The sequence below is a fragment of the Syngnathus scovelli genome, chromosome 6, assembly GCF_024217435.2.
Source record: "Syngnathus scovelli strain Florida chromosome 6, RoL_Ssco_1.2, whole genome shotgun sequence".
In the NCBI taxonomy this organism is placed as follows: domain Eukaryota; kingdom Metazoa; phylum Chordata; class Actinopteri; order Syngnathiformes; family Syngnathidae; genus Syngnathus; species Syngnathus scovelli.
In genome coordinates, this window is record NC_090852.1 from 13,481,408 (window position 1) to 13,502,868 (window position 21,461).

The 21,461-nt window shown below is 41.8% G+C and overlaps 2 protein-coding genes across 4 annotated transcripts in view; both read left to right on the top strand.

Moving 5' to 3' along the window:
• Positions 1-3,701, top strand: part of jph3b (junctophilin 3b) — a 43,672-nt gene extending 39,971 nt beyond the window's left edge. The window contains exon 6 of the mRNA XM_049722235.2: positions 98-3,701. Coding sequence (XP_049578192.1) covers positions 98-178 — 81 coding nt within the window. The 3' untranslated portion in view covers positions 179-3,701. The remainder of the gene's footprint in view (positions 1-97) is intronic.
• A 538-nt stretch (positions 3,702-4,239) lies between these two features.
• Positions 4,240-20,444, top strand: zcchc14 (zinc finger, CCHC domain containing 14). Of its 3 annotated transcripts, none has more exons than XM_049722233.2 (14): positions 4,240-5,390; positions 7,900-8,127; positions 9,728-9,911; positions 11,730-11,800; positions 11,880-11,951; positions 12,077-12,144; positions 12,913-13,091; positions 15,007-15,049; positions 15,125-15,608; positions 15,691-15,788; positions 16,841-16,935; positions 17,167-17,310; positions 17,395-18,615; positions 19,282-20,444. In XM_049722233.2, the coding sequence occupies exons 1-14, from the start codon at positions 4,896-4,898 to the stop codon at positions 19,335-19,337; spliced, it is 3,438 nt and encodes a 1,145-aa protein (XP_049578190.1). In that variant the 5' UTR covers positions 4,240-4,895; the 3' UTR covers positions 19,338-20,444. The 3 variants fall into 3 exon arrangements, with proteins under 3 accessions (XP_049578190.1, XP_049578188.1, XP_049578191.1); XM_049722231.2 differs by having other exon boundaries at positions 4,241-5,390; positions 17,164-17,310; XM_049722234.2 differs by having other exon boundaries at positions 4,242-5,390; positions 17,164-17,310; positions 17,413-18,615.
• Positions 20,445-21,461: the final 1,017 nt, after the last annotated feature.

Genomic DNA, 21,461 nt, shown 5'->3' on the forward strand with positions numbered 1-21,461 from the left:
GTCACCTAAATGAATAACTGAGATGGATGCAATTGCAAAAACACCAGATTGTCATTATTGACTGACTATTAAGCCTCTTTATTTGTCTCCCCTGCAGGCCTACAGCGTTATCCTGGTTGGTATGGTGATTCTTCTCAACATTGGAGTGGCTTTTTTGTTTGTCCACTTTTTTATTTAAGAATAGCATTGTTTTTGGAATGAGCCCATACGTGCTACAACTGTAAACTTCCATAGTTATGAAGAGGGATCTGCTATCCCTGTGTGTTCCTGGAAAAATGACGGCAACCACCTGAAGAGGACACGGAGGGCTACGATCCATTTTGGGCTAAAGATGGTTGATTTGCGTTCAAATCTTAGTCCAGCTCCCATGATGGCGACACTGCAGTGCAGCGCCCAATGACCTGGATGTAAGAAGCGTACGCCAGCCTTGGCGAATGAGCTGCATAATACGGTCCGGAAACTGGACTAAAGTGAGCTTGAGTAGTTCACATATTGACTGAAATTGGTCTGATTCCCAGGCCATGGCATTATAGCAAGTAATGCCTGCTTCCACTGTCTGAAGACAAAATATATACCTTTTCCATCTTCAAATCATAGTTTACAACAGATTTGTAATATTTCTTTATGAAGATTTTCTCTCATGTATAATACGTTGATGGATATATTATTTATTTTGTAAGCTCTTCACTTGACTCAATATGACTCCAGCTTTTTGGTTCTTCCGCCTGCCCAAATGTTCCTTCTGATGTTGTATTTCTTTAATCTCTGTCAAGAGAGACAAATGCAGGGACTGAATCACAGCACCACCCAGATATACTGTTGGAGGCCGCCTGTCTGTGTAACCCGGGCATGCACACACACTCTTGGCTTGATTCCCATTCCACTCTTTCATTTGCGAGTAAAGTGCATGACGACGGTGTGCCTCCAAAAAGCCATTGTATGTTTGCAATGAGCAGAAAGAGAATGTCTCACGAGGACATGCCCTCTATTCAGCCACATCCAACATACCACCATTTTTCCATCATCGATGCTCTCTCTGTCTTTCCCTCCTACTCTTTGCCACCTGCAAACACCAGTCATTGAGCTTTTCTAACTCTGAGTTGGTGGTAGTTCAGCGCAGACCCTCCTCGGCACAATATTCAAGTTAAATGTGTGCATCACTGTAGATGTGACTGTACAAAATCCATCCCAGCTGACTTTTGGTACGTGGTGGATGGGGTACAAGCAGGTCACAATTAAGGCAACAATACAAGCTGGAATTTCGGGTGAAATTTCAGAATGAACCTAATATGCACTGTAACCCTTAATGATAAAATTCATTTTACCTTCTGTAAACCAACCTTTTTGAATTCACATGTTCCTCTTTTTTGGTCCTCTTTGCAAAACTCGTTGATCTCGAGCAAGGAGCTAAATAGAGTTGCTCGATCGAAGAATCGACCCTTAACTTTCCTGGTTCAGTTAGAATTAGTATTTAAACAGTCCTCTGTTTAAGTCTCTCTCTTTCTCTCTCTCTCTCTCTCTCTCTCTCTCTCTCTCTCTCTCTCTCTCTCTCTCTCTCTCTCTCTCTCTGGTCACATACAGTTACAGTTTACAGTTTACTCAAACTCTTTAAAATATATTTGCAGTATGCTGAAATGGCATTAATTTATCTGGGTTCGGCCATGTGACATTCGCAAGCTGAGCCATGTTTTAAAGGAATTAAAAGTACATGGAAGATATTGGTTATTAAATCAATTATAAACAAAAGCCCAAGTTGATAAAAAGGAACCTTGCATTGCTGTTCCTCTGTTCCACGTGTGTTAGGATTGTACGTGAAGCTCGGATTGCGGTATCGCCAGTTATCCTGTTTTCCCTGTAAGCAAATTAGTAGAGGTCAAATGAGAGAGACGGTTCTTGGGTATCGTGTCTTTCCGCCCAGCTTCTCAAAAACCTCTCAGAAACACTTGTGAATAAAAAAAAAAAATAGAGGAGGTCAAATTACCTGCACTGCATATTAGGTTCATCATGAAAAATTACCTAGTTGTCTATCTTCCATGACTGAATTTGAAGAAAGCCAAAAATGTATTAGCATATCCCCACAAGATGTCTCATGAAGTACGTCAACAAATTCTATCGATTGTGCTGAACTGAAGATTGATTAATTGCATACTGAACAAAAGTAAGCTGGTTGCAAGAGGTGACGGTGCTGCAACTTTAGTGCAGTAGTTAGCAAGTTCAGTAACACGTGGAAAATTGAGTAAGACTGTACTCAATTAATTGGAACTTAACTGTCAATTCATGCCCATATTTCAAAGTTTTTTTGGGTCAAATGTTAATGCATGTATGTTTACTCGATCCCTAGTTTGGATTGTTAGATTTTGTATGTGGGTGTATGGGGGAAATCCATCACATAAACAAACAATACCAAGAGGGCATCTGCGTGAAAATGCATCTTAACATGTTACGTTGTGTTTTTAGGCTGAGCAAAGCTTGATTCATATTTCAAACAGACTGGAATTAACCACAGTAAAATATACACCCAAATTTGATTATCCAGCACCCATGCACCACCACTCTGTTTATTTGAAATTCATTATGTGTTTCGTATAACCTCAACAATGGTGTCTGTTGTTTTTTTCTGTATATCATACCGCTGTGGGAAAAGTCATTAAATCACCAACTCACGTATAGCGGCCTGAGAAATTTGCTCATAACTTTTATGCAAAGCAATGACAAGGGTCAAAGTTTGTGTTTGTAATGTTTCTTAGAAATCATAAGATTCAATAACAAATCAAAGTACTTTAGTGTACTCTAATAGGAGTCCTGACACTGACTTTCATGATTGCATACAAAGGATTTGTCTAAATAATCCATCTGGCAGATCAGTCTCTGTATTTGTTTGCTATCTATCCATCCATCCATCCATCCATCCATTATCTGTCCCGCTTGCCCCCACGTGGGTCACAGGCGTGCTCGAGCCTATCCCAACCGTCATCGGGCAGTAGGTGGGGGACACCCTGAACTGGTTGCCAGCTAATAGCAGAGTACACAGAGACGAACAACCATCCGCACTCGTACTCACACCTAAGGGCAATTTGGAGAGCTCATTCGGCCTATCAAGCATGTTTTTGGGATGTGGGAGAAAACTGGAGAAATGGAGAAAACCCACACAGGCACAGGGAGAACATGCAAACTCCACACAGGGAGGGCCAGAGGTGGAATCGAATCCGCAACCTCTTAACTGTGAGGCGGACGTACTAACCAGTGCACCACAGTGCCGTCCTATTTGTTTTCTAGTTTGCATTAATGAAAGTTTATGGGAGTATAAACAAACGTGCAACCTTTGGCTGATAGGATGTCTCTTCCACTTGCCACTGGCAACTATTTCAGGAAACAGTGAACTGCTGCTGTTTTTCTGACCGCATCGCAGCTGTTGTCTCATTTCTGTCATTTCTCTCCATCCTTCATGGGTTAAAACCAGGAGGCAGATAATATTTTCATTCATTTGGGTCCTAGACTGATAAAGGTTCTGCTGCTGTTTGTTGTCAGCCTGGTGATGATACACCTGTTACACTGCAGCATGTTACAGCATGCCAAGCTCTCTCTATATCTGAATCTTTCTTTCTTCCTTTCCTTCCCCTGTTTTCTTTATTTCTGGGAATTACGTACTCTGTTTTGTTTTTGTTTTACGTGAAGAAATTAATTAAAGTGTTTAAAATAAAGATTGGTGTTTTTCTTTTGAGTGTGAGTTGCATCATCCCTGCAGGGGAAGTAGAGGTACATGACTACTGTATTTTGAAGGGGAGTACCGAGCATGGTTACTATAACAACCGGTGGCTATCGTTCTTCCTAGGTGCTGTCAATGACAGAAAGCGGTTGATGTAAACTTTACAAGTTAAATTAATACATTAAAAACAAAACAGGCCAAAACGGAATTTTCCAAACACAACATAACTGGTTTTAATTTTTGCCTAAACGAATGGCCAAGCAACATTGCGCCATGCGCGGCTTTAGACACGAAGATTTGCTGCCATCTACTGGTGGCAAATTCAAATTACAGCACCAAGACCTGAGTACAAACAATATACATATTTATTTGGATCTGTATGTCTATTTTGCGAAGCTACAGTTGCTATATTTGACATAATTTGGATGGGTAAATCATTCACAAAATAAAATGGCAACTAAATCGAGACCACCTGCAATACCACCACGGACCACTAGATGACAGCAGACCAACGGTTGACAAATCACCGGATAGTGTTGTGACCAGCTGTTATTTTCTTCAATCTATCTCGTGCCACAGCAGGATGAAGACAACACACTAATGCATACAACGAGTGTGTTTTTAGTTGTCCTTCGGTAAAGTACTGTTCTGCAGTGTTGTTTCACAAGGTAACGTCGCATTTTCAACTTTTCGCGTTTATGTTCACTTTCGGCAAACTTTTTGGAGCCGCTGTTAACTTTCGGCGAACTCTTGGCAAGGTGCCTGTTGATATTAAGATGATTGCGTGACTTTTTCAATGGCGGAAGGCGGCGACGACTGTTTAGAACGTTTGCTTGGCCGTGTGCTTATTGTTTCTTCGGCTATCACTGGAGCTGCGGTCCGACCGGCGCAGGGGGAGCAGGCGGAGGTTGTCCTGAACGCAAAGTAGAATACTTCGAGTGGAACGCCAAGTTGATTTATAATCCCTCGAGACGGTGTCACCCATTTCTTTGAGTTGTGGAGGGAAGCAATCTTTGTGTGACACGAGAAAGAGCTCTGGCTGGTGAACTCAATAGCTCTGACAGTGCGTCTGACTTTCTGGTTGCGCGCCCCTCTGGTTGTTTTTGTTTGTATGTCTTTACTTTCATTTGAAAAGACAGTCCATTTTTTTGGTTAAGCTTCGGACCCGCTGTCAGTGGGTGTTTTGACTATGGTGGAGAGTCACAGCCACGTCCAGAGGGAAGGAGTGTACCGCTGGTTCTCGTCCCTCACTTCTGCCCAGAGAGCCGAGTTCCTGTGTGGCCTGCTGGACCTCTGTGTCCCCATCGAGCTTCGCTTCCTCGGCTCCTGCCTGGAGGACTTGGCCCGTAAGGACTACCATTCGCTCCGGGATGCAGAGATCAAAGCTAACAACCCCACCGATTTATCCGGACTCACTAACATCACGGACGAGGTGGTGCGGAGTAAGCTGCTGGTATCCCTCGCCCTGCTTGGCTCGGACAACCGAGAAGCTGCGGGGGTTTTGTACCAGACATTGACACATATAGACACGGTGATCAACAACTACGGCCTGGCCTTAAACGACGGAAGGGCCGAGGAGCAGTTTTTGTTGCTTTTCACTATGGCATCAAACCACCCGGCTTTCAGCTTCCACCAGAAACGGGTCCTGAGGCAGCAACTCGGCGAGATACAGGACGTCCTGCAGGTGAGAACCGTGGAATGCCATAGATGAGAAAAAAAACAAAAAAACTTAAGGCATTTGGCTATTTCAAATAACCTTATATATATCTATGTATTTATCTGTCTGACAGGCTGACTTTGATCACTGTTATTGTAAATGCATTTATTTTTCTTCTTCTTCATCCTCCTCCCTTCTTCTTGTAGTGACCCCTCATTAGATGGTTCAAGTACACATAATGCAATGGTTGATTGCAATTTCCCAGTCGTTTTGGTACATTTCACATACCAGAGTTGACATTTGCAAGACAGTAAGTGCATATTTTTAAAGCAATTTAAACAAGTAGCAAGACGGTGGTTAACAATCCTCCGCAAAAGCAATTTTCTTTCTCCAAATGCATAGTGCATCGCTGAAAGGTAAATGTTTTTGTTACTGAACATGCAGGGCTCACATTAACCTTGGCCTGATGGCCTAAGGCCCCCCAAAAAAGAACAAACAAAACACTTGGCGCTTTCTCCTAAATTCACAAATAGGCTAAACTAGACTTGCCCTGGCACAAAAATGAAGACAAGCCATTTTTTACACCAAGATCATGTACCCCTGTCTATGAAAATAGGCCCCTATGTGTTGATCTGATTTGTGTTGCCCAAGATAAATTACTGTTAGCGTGGTGATACATTGGCAACCTCACAATTCTGAAGCATGGGAGTTGAATTATATATATATATATATATATATATATATATATATATATATATATATATATATATATATATATATATATATATATATATATATAAATATTCAGTGCACTTGATTTTCCCCATATTTTGGCCACAAAGCAGGCCAGCATTAGAAACTCCTAAGTGCCAATTGCCAATACCACAATATTTAACACAACAAACTAAACACAGTGACGAGTTCACCTACTTATTGGAAGAGAAGGGTAAGGCAAAGTACCTAGATACTATGAAACCAGTCCGAGGAAATATATTCCAGATGAGCATGCAAGACTCAAATGGCGTCTTAAATGGAAAATTACAGGTTTGTCAGTCAATGACGGCTCACCTGTTCGTACAACAGACCTCAGTTGTGTAAATGATATGTGTGTAGGTGAAAACTTCTCCTTTGACTGACAGTAAGGTTTTAGGGATGTCTGCAAAAGCAGAAGCTTTTTCCCTTTTTGTCAGTGGAAGGATTTTCTGTTGTGCATGTTCTTATTAAATCGAGATCATCTTTAGCCTGTATAGTGAGTTGATTAAGAAAGCTGAAATCCATCCTTTGAGTTTTTTATTAGCTGATTTTTGGCTAAAGGTACTCTACACTCATGACGTCATGCCAGCCAATCGCAAGACACATATAGACAAAGAAGCATCCGCACTTTTGTTCACACCTACATGGACAACTTATTTTAGTTAGTTTTCAATTAAGCCAACATCCATGATTTTTAAATGTGGGGAAGCCAAGAGAGCATGGTGATAACGTGCAAAGTCCACATTGAAAGGATGGAGATGAGCTCCAGGCATCCAAACTGTGAGGCGGACTTGCTGATCACTAGTTCATCACGCTGCCTGTCGCTGGAATTAATTAGGATCAAATGAATTACGTCACGGTGATGGTAGTTGAAGCTCTACCAATTTGTTTTGCGAACTTAGCCAACCTCTGACATTTGGTTGGACCCGTTTGAAATAATGGAACTACACTGTAAGTGTTATGAAAACAAAACAATAGAATGCTTGGTTTAAATTTCAATTATAAAACCATAATGTGAAGCTAGCTGGTGGTCCAGGTTGCATATGCATTGCATGAATATTACACTTCAAAATGTAAAAACATCCAAAAATGCTTCTTTTAATTTTGTATTACATATATTCTATTATTACTTAGAATATGAGTCTGTTTACTTAACGTAACTTCAGTCTACAAATATTACAAAGGAAGTCAACCTCCAGTTTTTCTTTACAATAATATGTTGTATGCGCCCACACTTGTCTAAACTTTACAGTTGCTAGGTCTCAGATCACAAACTGCATTTTTCTGATGCTAAGCCCATTGATATGGCTCTAAACAGGTGGATTTGGGCTTTTAAATTCATATTATACAAAAGAAACATTAATTGCAACACAGTGTTGACTAGCTGGGCTTCACAGAACATATTGTTACAAAGAACATTTTGGGGTTGACTTCCTCTTTAAGGATTTATACCAGTAGTTTCACCCGACTGTCATAAAAACAGTCTGCTGCATGACAGCTTATATTGTTATTACATCACGCATTGGTCATTTGACATTTCGTTTTATCGTGGGGGGCGCAGGTGCGGTTACAAATAGTGCTACACAGCCACTGCTTGTAATATGCACATTAAGTCGAGCCACAAAATATATTCTTGGCTTGGAATGCACTTTATGAATGTTGCATATATTGTTAAACAGTGCTGGAAGCATTAGTTTTGATAGTTGTTCAGATTGATCAAAAACAGAGGACTTAGTCAAAGTAGATGCATTTTTGTATATTTAGTTCATGTTGGATATTTCAGGTGAGCTATGGAGAAGCCGGCATTGACGGTCAAGGAGCAGGCCCATGTGATGATCAAGTGGCTCTCTCTTACACTCAGCTGCATCACCACTATACCCAGCACAATGTGTCCTTGCCTAGCCTGGCCACTTTGTCTCCCTCTGGCTGCTCGCTTCCTGATACAAGTGCGGCCTCCTTGCCGCTGTCTCCTGCTCATCTCTGTCATTCACCTTGCACTTGCTGGCACAAGGTAGGACGGTTTGGCAACTGTATCGTTCATGGAAAGTTAAACTGTTAACATCTAACAGCTGCATCCAGCTCAGATGTTCAAATTCATCTGCCATTTACTCTGTGCTCTTGCACTATTACACGATTACATGTGAACATGATATAATTGACTCTCACACGGTGGAAGTCATCCCAGCTGTGTGGTCTGACTATGACAGACCCCTTTTTACTGTTAGTGTACGTAAAGCGTCAGAGTGTATGGAAAAATGCCATATAAAATGGATTCTATTATTATTAAAACGTTTCCTTTGTATGATTGTTTGTATGACGTGCATATCGAGCTGCATGACTAACGATGCACAATAATAAGAGAGCTCCATTAAATGCGGAATGTTTCCAGATGCTGTATTTTATTGTATTTCAAAACAGACTTGAAAGATTGCATGCAATCAGTCTGTGAGTAGTTTAAAACTTGCTGTTAAGATTTAAAGGGGACTTTTTTCAAACTACTAGCAAGATTTGTATGTCGCCTCGCTTCCCTCCTCCCTCCTCCCCATTGTGTCTCTGTCCAAAGTCAAGCCCTTCACTAACGTGAATGCATCAATGCACTGACTCAAGTTCTTAACCATGTCTTAAAATAACAGCTCAAAATATGTTTTAGAAAAAATACATCAAATTCGAGGCAGACTGCCCTTCATAGATTTAAATCAGTTTATTAAATCTTTGACTTTTTTTTTTTTTGTTCCTCCTGATGTCTTCTCTATCCTACTCAAACCTAAGAGGATTCGGCAAAATGTTTAAACATGAGTGAGCGGTGAAGGGAAAGTACCCTTGCTCAGAGTAGAGCATTTGTATTTAGTGTTTTGTTGCCCTTGGCTCCTACTTACTGCAGCTCAGCACATTTCTTGTTGCTGAAATCAACCCTCTGTGGTTTGCTTCAGTGTGTGCGCGCACATGTGTGTGTGTGTGTCTCAAGTGAATCCAAAGGAAGCTAGCAATCCTGTCTCTCCCTCTGGATCTCTTTGTGTAGCTTGAGCGTTAAACCTTTCTAATGGAAGTTACAGTGCCTTTCTTAACTGCAGCAAACTTGACATTAGCTACAGGGATCGTAAAGTTTTGACCTTAGCCCAGCATGAGCTATGAATTGGTCAATGCAGAGGACAGAAGACACAATTTATTCCCATTAAAACAAAACTTAACTGTTGTATTTGAGTATGTTTTCTGTGTCCATAATCAAAACCATGTGTCTTCCAGTGTTTGTGGTATGAGACTTAGAGAGAAAGCCCAACCCATGTGATGTGAATGAGACTGTCCCAATTGCATGTTTCATGCAGGTTTGCTTCAATATGCACAAGCAAAGGGAAAACAGCATTTTTATCCATTTTAAATTCAAGCTTTTTGTAAAGACAGTATGCTACAATATTTGTATTATGTACCACAGATTCTTTTTACATAGTTTGGTATAGAGTATATGGATAAAAACATTGGAGCACAATTCTTAATCAGGAAATGAAGGGATGGTCTGGAACCCTTTAGTCTCCTCTGAGATCAGGCTAAAATTGCAGATTTTCTTCTTTCTTTCCGTCTCTCTTTTTGAATGGTCTCTCCCTCATGCTCTCCAGAACCAGCCCAGAGAGGCTAGTACAGCCCCTGCACTTGGATCAGGGGTGAAAATTGGAAGAGGAGCTCCAGCAGTTAGCCAGGAACCCATTGCTCCTCACCTCGACCTCGCACCTCCTCCAACTGCTGGGCAGGGCCACGATGCTGCGGCAACACCTACTAGTCATCAGGGGAAAAGAGGAACAGGTGAGCCTCTGGAGAAGTATCATGGCTTGATATGATTGACACCAATGTCGGCCTCCTTGCACACTCTATCATATTCTATAAATAGCCTTTCACTGTCATCATCTGCCTGAACTTCCAACCGGTGCATATGAAACGTGTGTCTAACTATGTACAGCGCACCCGGTCAAACCTCGTCGGGCAAGATGTAACATGCGAGTCCCACGGAACATTACTAAGCTTCAAGAATGCAGCCGCAGGAATTGCAGTGTTATATATCACTCAGGGATTCATTTCACTCATGGTTGCAACTACAGATGGCCCATGTAGACAACATCTCGATAGTACAACTTTATTGACTGAATAGTAATATGCAGGACTTTATTATGCTTATTGTTGTGTGTGTTGGTCATGATTTGGCCTGCTAAATGTGCCTATGTGGAAATAGTTTGACTACGGTGTTTGTACTGTATGGATACATAGAGGCAAAATTGTTTGTGCGATCACATTAAGTACGTTGAGTTTTAGTTAGTTGGATCACCAAAACTCAAGTTGTGCCCTGTCCATTGCTATTGGATCAGATCTAATAAATGCAAAAGAAGGCAATGTATATGTGGCCACGGAACTTTGGAAATTGGAGGTGTTGTAGCTTATCTTCCTTGATCAACCATTTAAAAATTAACCATCCTGTGAGATCCAGTGAATTTATATTAAACAAAGTTACACTTTACCAAGAGTAGTCCAGGGATGGGCAACCTTTGCTACAATTCGTCGTCAGTGCTACTAAATATGTAAATAAAAATCTTTGAAATTAATTTGTGAGGGCTCACTGAATTGGAGGGCTACTAAATAAGTAAATAAAAATCATTGAATAAGTAAATTGGTGAGAGCTCAATGAAATGCTTATAATCAACCTCTCCAATTTTTTTTTTTTTTATTCCAAACATTTTTTTATTTTTGTTGTTGTTTTGGGGGAAAATGATTCAAAGGACCACTCAAGAGTGTAGGCCCATTCCTGGTCTAGACCATACTGTCTGGCTCCCTGGCTGTGTCTGAAACACAATACTCGCCTATCTCAGATTACCTCATGGTCACATCGCATAGCTGTCATCGGCATAAAACGCTCAACATGAGCACAGGCACACAACAGTCATTTTGAGCTCATTAAAACATGATTGTGAGGAAGTGGAGGCACATGATTTACACCTTAACAAATCCAAAACATCATTAGGAAACACACAGCATTAGGAAAGCATCTTCACTGTATGTAATTCTTGGAAATAAAGTATTTGACCCACTCTTTTGGCCGCTTAAGCAGCATGCAGCAAAACGTTTACTGTTTTCACTCACACATACTGTGCACACCATACATGTCCAAACCTCGGCCTTCTTTCTTCATGTCCTCTGTTCTCTATGCAGCTGCTTGTCCCTGCGTGTCTGCTATGCTTTCAAGCCGCCTTATGGAGTCCGAGTCCTTTCATGTGTAGAGGTTATTTTGCTATCACACCCATCTACAAAACCCATTATACCATTTGAAATCAATTTCATCCCATATGTATTGACATGAAGCAAATTTGAAGAAGCCCGAACGTGCCCCTTCGCCTGAGGCATGCGTTTAGGCTAAGAAGCAGACTGATGGAAGAGTGAATGTACTGTAGAAATAATAGTTCCTCAGTCCCTGTTAAGTAAAATCATAGGTTTGTTCCTAGACACATGCATGTTTGAAGATAATCGCTGAAAACATACACAGAGTGAGTCTGACAATTATTTAGTAGTGAATTCTATATCCTCCTTGTGCTTGATCAGACATGAGTACATTTTCTTTGTCGATTGCTTTTATAGTGGCAGTTGAAAGAGTTGCCTTGCGAGGAGTGACACATAAGTTTGAAGACAAAAGTGATTATATGTTTGAGGTGGGTAAACATATGTTAACACTTTTGCTCAAACCTTTAAACACGATTGAAATGATTCTTTTTTTTCTGGAACCTTCAGGCCAGCTGGTCTGATGGCTTTGTTACATCAGTTGTGCGAAGTCAACAGGAGGTGAACGACTTACTTTCACAGGTGAGGACTACACCGCCCACTCATATTTGGATATTTAAATTGATTAAAATGATTGATGCTTGGTAATGACTATGCCGTAATGTGCTAATGACAAATTTTTGTATTTCATTTGAATTTTCTCACAGTTGTCTCAGGCATTTCCTGATGAGCGAATGGAGAAGCTCTTGCCTCAGTCCAGTGAGTCGGATGCCAGGTTAGTTTCAGTCCTGTGGAGGATGATAGCTGACTTTTAGGTTAGACAATGAATGATGAATTTCAGATTTTTTTTTTTTTTTTTTTAAGAAAACAAAATACCATCATCTCATACTTTGGAATATTGTTCTTTAACAGCATAAGTGAAATATAGTAAAATACCGATGATGGGGAACAGCACACAATATTGAACCTTGATGATTGACATCTTCCAAACCATTTATCAGACATTTCTCAAATGTCAGCCACGGACGGTTGTGTCTTGATTTTTGATGAGCTAACCAGGAGCCGATAGCACCAAGACTTGTGACTGTCTTGAAAATCAGCGTTCTCTGTCAGCCATTAGTAAACCTTTTGTCCTTTTTGGCTTGCAATTGTTCAGTGGCGTCCACACTACCTTAACCTTCAGAGCTCAAAGACACGAGCAGCACCAACCTACTACGTCTCCAAATCCAAAAGCTCTTTTTATGTAAATAAAGGGCCAAAGTGAGGCCCTTTTTCCCCCCCATCTCTTTTCAGAGGAAAACATTGTCCAAATCGGACTCACACAACCTCTTACCCTTACATTCACATCCACTGGAAATTAAGGCCAAAACAAAGTTACGTTTTAGACAATGGGAGGAAGTCGATGTAGCTATAGGGAGCCTACAACAGAGAGAATGTCCAAATGCAAATCCAAAACCGGACCGGTTTTCCACCTTCTATACAAGTTAATATTTGCACTTGTGTGTTCTTCCTGTAACTGTCTGCTCTCTCCACCTGCCCTCAGATGTCTGACAATGTTGCCCAGCCATATCCTCCAGCACCACAGCGTCCAAATCTTCTTCACCTCCACCAGGGCTCTCTCACCCAACTGCCTGTCTCATCTCTCTTCCTCCCTCCCTAACATGCCTCCCTCCCCTCCCACGGCTCCTGTCATTCCAACCTGCCCATTAACCTCCAACCATAGTGAGTCTTATCTTTCTTAATTGTACTCATTCCCATTTCGACTCAATGACACTCATGTAAGTCTGTAGAGAGGATGCAAAACATGTGGCATCTATTTTTAGAGATAGCGACAGTGATACCAGAGGGAATATTTCCTGTCTTGTTTATGCAGTCTATGATTGGCTGGCGACCAGATCAGGGTGATCCCTACCTCTCGCCCTATGACGGCTCCAGCATGCTCGCCACCCTAGCCAAGATAAATGGTTCGGAGAATGAATGAATGAATGAATTACTGAATGAACGAATGAATGATTGAATGAATGAATGAACGAACGAACGAACACATGAACGCTTGCTTATGCAGTGTTGGTGCTGGGAGAGATGAATATTGATTATTATATTATTATATTATATCAGTAAAGAGATGGTGGTAGTGATACTGTAGAATTTTTGGTGTGTGTTTTGAAGGTGTTACCGGGAGAGGACAGCATCTATTTTTGTCTGGTGTGGGAATTCATTGTGGTATGTTTGTGTTGGGAAGCTGAGTGTGGTGACCTCGTGTGTGTGTGTCTGTGTGAATGCTTGCATTTGATTCTACGAATGGGACTTCATTTGGGCGTATTTTTAACCTCCAGTATGCGTGCGCGGGTATGCGTATGTGTGAGTCAAACCACAAGGGATGATGTGTCAATGTCAGGATTCAGCGTTGTGTAATTGCACTGTATATTGTCGTTCCCTAGCATGCATAATAGTTTTTGACAGATATGTACATATTTTGTTATGTTAGAGCAAGAACACTTAATTTTGACGGTGTCCAGTCCAAGGTGCATATAGCGCTTACCTCGTCACCTGTACTGTTTGAAGATATTTCAAGTTTTCAGCCGTCTTTGTAATTCTAACCCCTAAAAGTTATACTTCAGTTTGCTGCATGATATTGTATGTCATAACAAATATTGATTTCAATTCCAGTGCTGCAAACTGCATGTTGGAAGTCTATCATTCATTTCCACAGACTGTTTTATGGTTATCGGCTCAGTCAAGGCGCTTGGCAAGGGAAAAAAATTTGTGCTTACTCCTCTTGGAGCGTGCTGTGGACTCGCTGTGACCAACAAAGCGCAGCACAATTACTGTCGTAGTCTCTAGTCTAGGACTGCGTAATTGACCGAAATTCAATTACAATTGTTACAAGCCACAATTACAAAATTGACATAGAAAAAACATGTACTAATATGCATTTATATCCAATGCACTATGTTTGTTTATACAAGGAAACTACACTTGAATTTATACATTTTCACCTTTTTATTTTAAAAAAACAAATTTTATAAATTTGTTTGTTCCAAAAGGAACTTGCATAATTATAGTGTTTCAAAAAAAAAAATTGGTTGTCTTAATTTTTTTACATAATTAAAGTTTTTTTTCGGAATATACTATGTCGCACTAGTTCATAAATGAAGTAGGAACAAAAACATATATGAGTCGCTCTGGAGTATAAATTGCATTTTGGGGGGGGACATTTATTCTGCAGAAACCAATACCATGAATAGTAGATCTCGGACTCACTCTCAAAATTTCTCAAAATTGTGGCTCGAGTTGTAATTTTTGAATCGGCTGAGCACTTCGGATTGTGAGCCTCAACCATTTTCCAAGTTCTTCAGAAAGGGATTTTTTTTTTAATCACTAATACGCACCACACTGCTTAATTCAGCCATTCATCAATTTTCTGTATCGCTTATCCTCACCTTCAGTTGTCGTTTTCAATGCTCAACATGTCATTATGCTTGTTGCTCGCTTTAGCTACTTTTTGTATGGCATCATCTTGATAACCAAAATAGAATCTAAATGAAAAGAATAACCTGAACATCATTTCTGTGTTTATATGTGCAATAAACTCTACAGCATGTTCATGATATTTTCATTGTCATCTGTCACTCAGCAAGCTCAGCCGGCTGTATGGTGCAATACCGAGGAGCCAGCAGGTAAGATTTCATCATCACTCGCTCATCAACGCCATGTGCAGCATTTCTGACCTCTGACAGCTTGTCCTGTTTCAGGGCGGTGTACAGAGTGGCCAGTGTCCAGCCTGTTGTCAGCACTCACAATTCTGCCCTGACCCGCTCCACCCCTCACCTCTCATCTCTCCCTCTCTCACATCCTTCTCCGCACTACTCTCCCCAGCTTTCCTCCCTCCCTCCCACGGTGCCAGCCTTGCCCGCCCAGGGCTTCCTCTCCGGCAGAGGCGATGTTTCCTCCCAGCCGCATGCCCAAAGCAAAGCGTGCCCTTTACTTCACCCACACGCGCATTCGGAGCCGCAGCAGTCCCCGTTTCACCCACTGCAGCTCCAGAGCGGACCTCAGCATTCGCCCCATTCTCAGTCCCTTTCGTATTCAATTTCTCAGTCCCGTTCTCAGCCCCACGCGCAGTCTCCATCACAGTCCCAGGCAAACGCGCCGGAGCAAAATGGCATCCTGGACTGGCTGCGCAAGCTTCGCCTACATAAATATTATCCTGTCTTCAAACAGCTGACGATGGAAGAGGTGGGCCCAGTTTCAAACAAGACTTCCAGTTATCAAAAATAGTTCATTTGAGCCTGATGTGAGGCTTCTCTCTTTGATACAGTTTTTAGCACTGACAGAAGATGACTTAAACAAGTACGACTTAACCCAGGGTGCAAAGAAGAAACTCAAGACTCAACTGGAGTTACAGAAGTCAGCAGAGTAAGTTGCATTACTTTTTAAGCCTCAGACTTTTTTCTCTTTGTCCCACTGCAGTTGATTTGCTATATCAATCTGGCCTGAACTGTTTTGAACAGTCTTATGTACTAAACTTCCATGACGAGCAAGGCAGAACTTGCTTGAGTAGGACGCTTTGAAATAAGGGATACGTGCTTGAGATCTTAGTTGAAGTTGTGTTCACATTATATGTGATATCGAAGTTATCTTTTTTTAGAGTTTGCCCACTTTAGGTTTGAGGATCACGCATTTGTTTTGCACATTTTTTTTTTCCTTGTTAGTCCTATCCAAAGTGTCTAATAAAGTTGTTTACAATGTTTTGATTGCAAACAAGCTACACTAACGGTTTACAGAACTATGGTAAACGTTGAAGAGCCAGCTGTTAGCTACCCGTTGAGCTCTCCCCATTCTGGGACAGCAAGTGGTGATGTGGAAACATCTTGCATAAGAGCACCTTGCTTGAGTTTGCCTACTCACAATTTGGCAACTGATTGGCATCTACACACTCAGCAGACCGTGCAACACATCACGGTTTACGAACTTTGAGTAGACTCGAGAGCTAAGATTTAGATAATCAAGGGAAAGAAATGCAAAAACACTTGGGCATGCAACCAAATGTGCATAAATTGGAACTCAGAAATAGAAGCATGCATTTGCACCAACATGGACACGTGAAAAGCCTGGCTGTTATCATTTGATCACGTTTTCCATTTTCACCATGTTTCCATTTGTTAGGCATTTGCGTATGTGTGCGTGTGCCTGCTTGAACGAGACAAACAAAATGGAAAGTTTCATACAGCAGATTTGCAGATGGCGCTGAAAGGGAGCAGTCCAGCTCGCTATGAGCGTTGGTGTCGCCCTCTGGTGTTGATTTTTGGGCACTACCAGCCCATTTTGTACACATTTTCTCTCAAGTTTGTTGGTCCATGTGCTTGGTTTATGGTTGAGCAAAAATCCAAGGAAGCCTTTTGTCTGATTGTTTTTATTTATTTATTTATTTATTTATTTATTTATTTATTTATTTATTTATTGACCAGCAGGGAGATGAAGCTGGAGAAGCGGACCTGTGGTGGTATCGCTCGAGTGATGCCTTCCAGTCATATGGGACCACCCACCCACACCTCCACTGCAGGTAAAAAAAGCGTGTTTTTTTTCTAACATATAGACTGAATCTGAGAAAAGAAAAGTTACATTTTAAGAAGAAACGAACAGTAAGCATTTTAAATGTCATATTTAGGAGCAGCAATTACAAAAGTTTGTCCAGATTTTTTTTTTTCTCTGCTTTCTGCTCTTCGGCAGATCAGTGTGATGATCGAGCCTTTCTTTGTATCAACAAAATGTAGTCCCACATGTGTTACAGTAGAGCTGAGAGTGGAGGTGGACAGCGTGCTGCACCATCAACCCATCCACGCAGACAGCAGCTCATCCTCTGGCTACTCCAGCTCTTCGTGTTCCCCCCGAACGCCCCTCTGCTGTGATGCCGCTCTGGACAGGAGCGTTTACAGGCGTAAGTTGCTTCACTGCAGATCACCAGAAAGATGGACATTTCTTTGTGAAGAGATATATGACTCAGGATCATTTTGCACAGCAGTCTGTATGTCTTTTTCAGGTGTGTCAGGTCCAGAAGCTGCAGGAGGCGGTCAAGAGAAAGAGCGCTCGTGCATTTTTATCCTGAACTCCAGCTGCCCGGCAGGCCCCAGCCGGCCCACGGCGCAGGTCCTTCCGGTCCAGACGGATATCAGCACTCCTGCCGTTGCATCCTGCTCCTCCCACTTTCCTTTCACGTTTTCCCACTACCACCCACAAGGCAGCTACCCTCAAAGCCTGCTCTCTTCACTCTCAAACCAGGCGCGTATTCTATCTTCCCCAGGAAAGCTCAGGCCGCAACCCCTGTGTACAGAGGACAGAACTAAAATGGCAGCCTCGGGTCCACCTGGTACCAGCGTGGCTTTCAGTCCTGGGCTGGGTGCGCGCATGGGCGTGAGGCTTGAGAACCTGCTTCCCAGGCTCAAATTGAAAGTGGACGCCTCCTCCTCCTCCCATGACTCGGGGACTGCCATGAGTCTTATGGTCGAGACCAGTTGTGCTCTGACCTCCACCTCAAACAGCCTCCACCATGTGTCGCAACCTCCTCTCCACTTTCACCTCTCATCCTCTTCATCCTCATCTCCATCCATATACTACTCGTACCCACCCGCCTCCTCCTTGTCCACTTTTGCCACCTCCTGCCCGTCCACAAAGTCCCTCTCACAATCGGCTAGCTCCAGCGGCGCAAGTGTCTTTGTATCCATGGCAACCACAAATACCGTTCCTATAGCCGCAGTGCCTGGCAACATATACTACCCTCATGGCCTCTCCTCCTCCTCCTCTTGCGGCACTGCATTGGATCCAAGTCAAGGCCACATCCAGTCCATGTGCGTTTGCAGTTCGTGCGGATGTCGGGGCAACTGCGGCGCCTACGGCACCCTGTCCACCTACGCGCCTGCATCCGGCTACCTGCAGCCATTCTCAGCCAACTCTGTCTTCACTCTGGGCCCTCTCCTCCATCTCAGCCCCCTCATGGCCTCGTCTAGCACCACAGGCACTATTACCGTGCCCTATTCCTACCCAATGATGGCACCACCTCCGCTGTACTGCCAGAGCCCTGGGTCACATGACCAGCAAAAGGGCTTTAGCTTCTACCAGCCCCATGACATCTTGGGAAACGCGGTCCAGAAGCGAATAGCGGGGAACCTTTCTTGTTACAACTGTGGTGGCCACGGGCACAGAGCAGAGGGGTGCAAACAACCACCCATGGAGTCATCACTGCAAGGTGAGTCAACTCGTAAACAATGTCACCGACCATACACATTTGGAAAACAGCAGAGTGGGCAAAAATACTCAATCTGAACTTCAACATGAATACAGATGCTTGTGTTCATAAAGGTAAAAGGAGAAGCACTGATTAAACTTCTGGACTCAAGTACAAGTAAATAAGTAAAACTATTCACGCTCAAATATCTTAAAATGGATTGACGAGCTTCGACTAGTGTGTTTTGGTAGTTGTTTCACTTCAGGTTGTGTGAGTGCCACTAGTCTAAACACTATTCTTATTAATATTATTTTATTCAATAAAATTTCATTTTTGGAACCCTAACAGGACAACCAATTATGGCTACGCTGTGATCTGAGTTTGGTCATGTGACCTTCGCAAGCTGAGCCATGATTGGTTGTGACCTGACCCTGAAGAACTCAATGTCATTTTCAGTCAACAGCAAGTTGCAAAACGGACAGCCTCTCAGATGGATAAAAATGGTCATATTGGTCAAGTCATATTCCACAAATGCAATATGAATTGAAATACTGTGTTTAGACTAGAACTTATTATCGGTCGCATTGAACTTATTATTGTTAAGAGCATTTTTGAGTTGTCTACCTCTTAAGTCTGAATTGTAAAGTAAGGATTCGTGACCCGATGTCTCGGCTGTTTCTTTCACAGGCACTTTTCGACTGAAGTACACTCCCCATTCTGACAATAAGGACTCTGGGGACTGATGGGGAGTGAATTTGGAAACATTTTCTCCAGCCACAATTCAGCCCTCTTCACCACAAGTTTGTTCGGCTCAAGCTGGTGTCAAACCGCCTAGTTGGTCTTTTCATCTCTGACCGCTAGCATAGCTGTTGTTGCGTCAGCTCAGAGTAGACATTCATAGACATTCATAGACCACAGAACAACTGTATACAGTAAATGGCATGTCTTTTGACTTTGCACTCACGTTAGGCCTACTTCCAAAAATTAGCCTTCCTGTTCTTTGTCCAAGTGAATGTTTTGTGTCATTTGTTTTATTTGATCCTTATTTGACTTCTAAACTTTTGGTAGGCTCAAAATTGTTGTTTTAAAAAAAGTACATGTTATTACACAATACAGTAGTATTATCTATTTCATAACATGCATCTGAAGGGAAGCTACATTTTGAAATTCAATTGTTTAGAGTTGGTCTCAACAGAACAAAACTGTAGAACAGAACACCTTGATTCCTGTGTATAATTAAAACTGCATTGTACTGATTTTTTTTTTTTTTTAAGGTTGCCTTTTCACTATCACAGTGAAACTTGTTTGTAAAGACTTTGCATCACTTCTTCATTCGCCATTCACTCAGGCAAGACCAATAAGTGCCAGTTTTGTCATGTCTGCTTTTAAGATTGTTTATTGTTGTTGCAGGTGAATGACACAACATAATTGTATGTAATTTACACAAGAGAAAGCTCAGGATTGTGTCCTAATCATTGAAACCAAGTTGACTGTTAAGTGTCTGGGCAGGACCTAGACAAATATTAACACAAGGCCGGTTAGTCCTACTCACTATCTGGACCCCTGGAGGGTGCGGCATGAGTATGTGCCATCTTTATTTAAAATGATTATTACTGAATGTATTTTTTTTTTTTTAAATGTTGTGAGTGGGCGGGTGTTTTGTAAATTGTAGAAAGCATGCTCAAATTTCAAGGTCTATTTTGATGTCTTTATTTTGTTGTTGATGTCTTAAAGCCAGCCTTAAGTGTAACTTTCCAGCACAGCAGCAAGACAATTTGGTAAAATCATTCTAAATGTGTTTTTGTTTTCATGCCAGTATTTCAATAACAACAATAAAACTGACAATCTTAGGCTTTTAGGCTTCATTCACTAGACTTTTGGTTAAACTTGGAAAAAGTCAATTTGTGTCATGAAGTAGTTATTTAGTCAGTTATAAGATTTTTTTTTCATCAAAATAAAAGGACAAATAATCAAGTGTTCAAATAATTGCAACATTATTCCAGAAATGTCCGATACGGCCATAAGCAGGTTGCTGGAGATTTGTAAGATTTTCATTTGTTTAACATTAATGTAACATTTAGTATGATTTATGCTATGTAACAGCAATGGCTTCCAAAAAAACAAACAAAATAAAGAATAAATAAGGAACGATTCTTTTGAACAAACCTTTTGAGTGAACCGATTGTAAAGATTCCGGTTTAAACTGGAATGCACATCACTAGTACAAAACAGTGCAGATGGTCATGAATTGCCAGGTTAAATAGCCGACTGGTGAATGATAAGGGCTTTCACTCGGTAAGCACCTGGTTCGATCCCAGGTGTGTGCACATTTTTTACATTTAGCTCCTGCAGAACGTGAAAATGAACAAAATCTTTTCACGCAGGGACTCTTGGAAAACATGTTGGAATGGTGCCCCGAGGACTAAAACTTGACACCTGCGACCTTGGACCATGATATTTCCCTAATAAAGTGGCCTGTTATTAGGAAGACTTGAAAATGGCGGTGTACCTAATGGAGTGTCTGTGTGATTCCCTCGTTAAGTGCAGGTGCGTGAAAAGTTTTAGCTCTTTTTGAACGTGAAAGTGGCTAAAACTTTTCACGCAGGTGCGCTTAACGAGGGTAACTTGGAAAACATATTGGAACGCGGCCCTGAGGACTAGAGCTTGACACCTGTGACCTTTGAGCATATATTTCCCTAATAAAGTGGCCTGTTATTAGGAACACTTGAAAATGGCGGTGTACCTAATGGAGTGTCTGTGTGATTCCCTCGTTAAGTGCAGGTGTGTGAAAAGTTTTAGCTCTTTTTGAACGTGAAAGTGGCTAAAACTTTTCACGCAGGTGCGCTTAACGAGGGTAACTTGGAAAA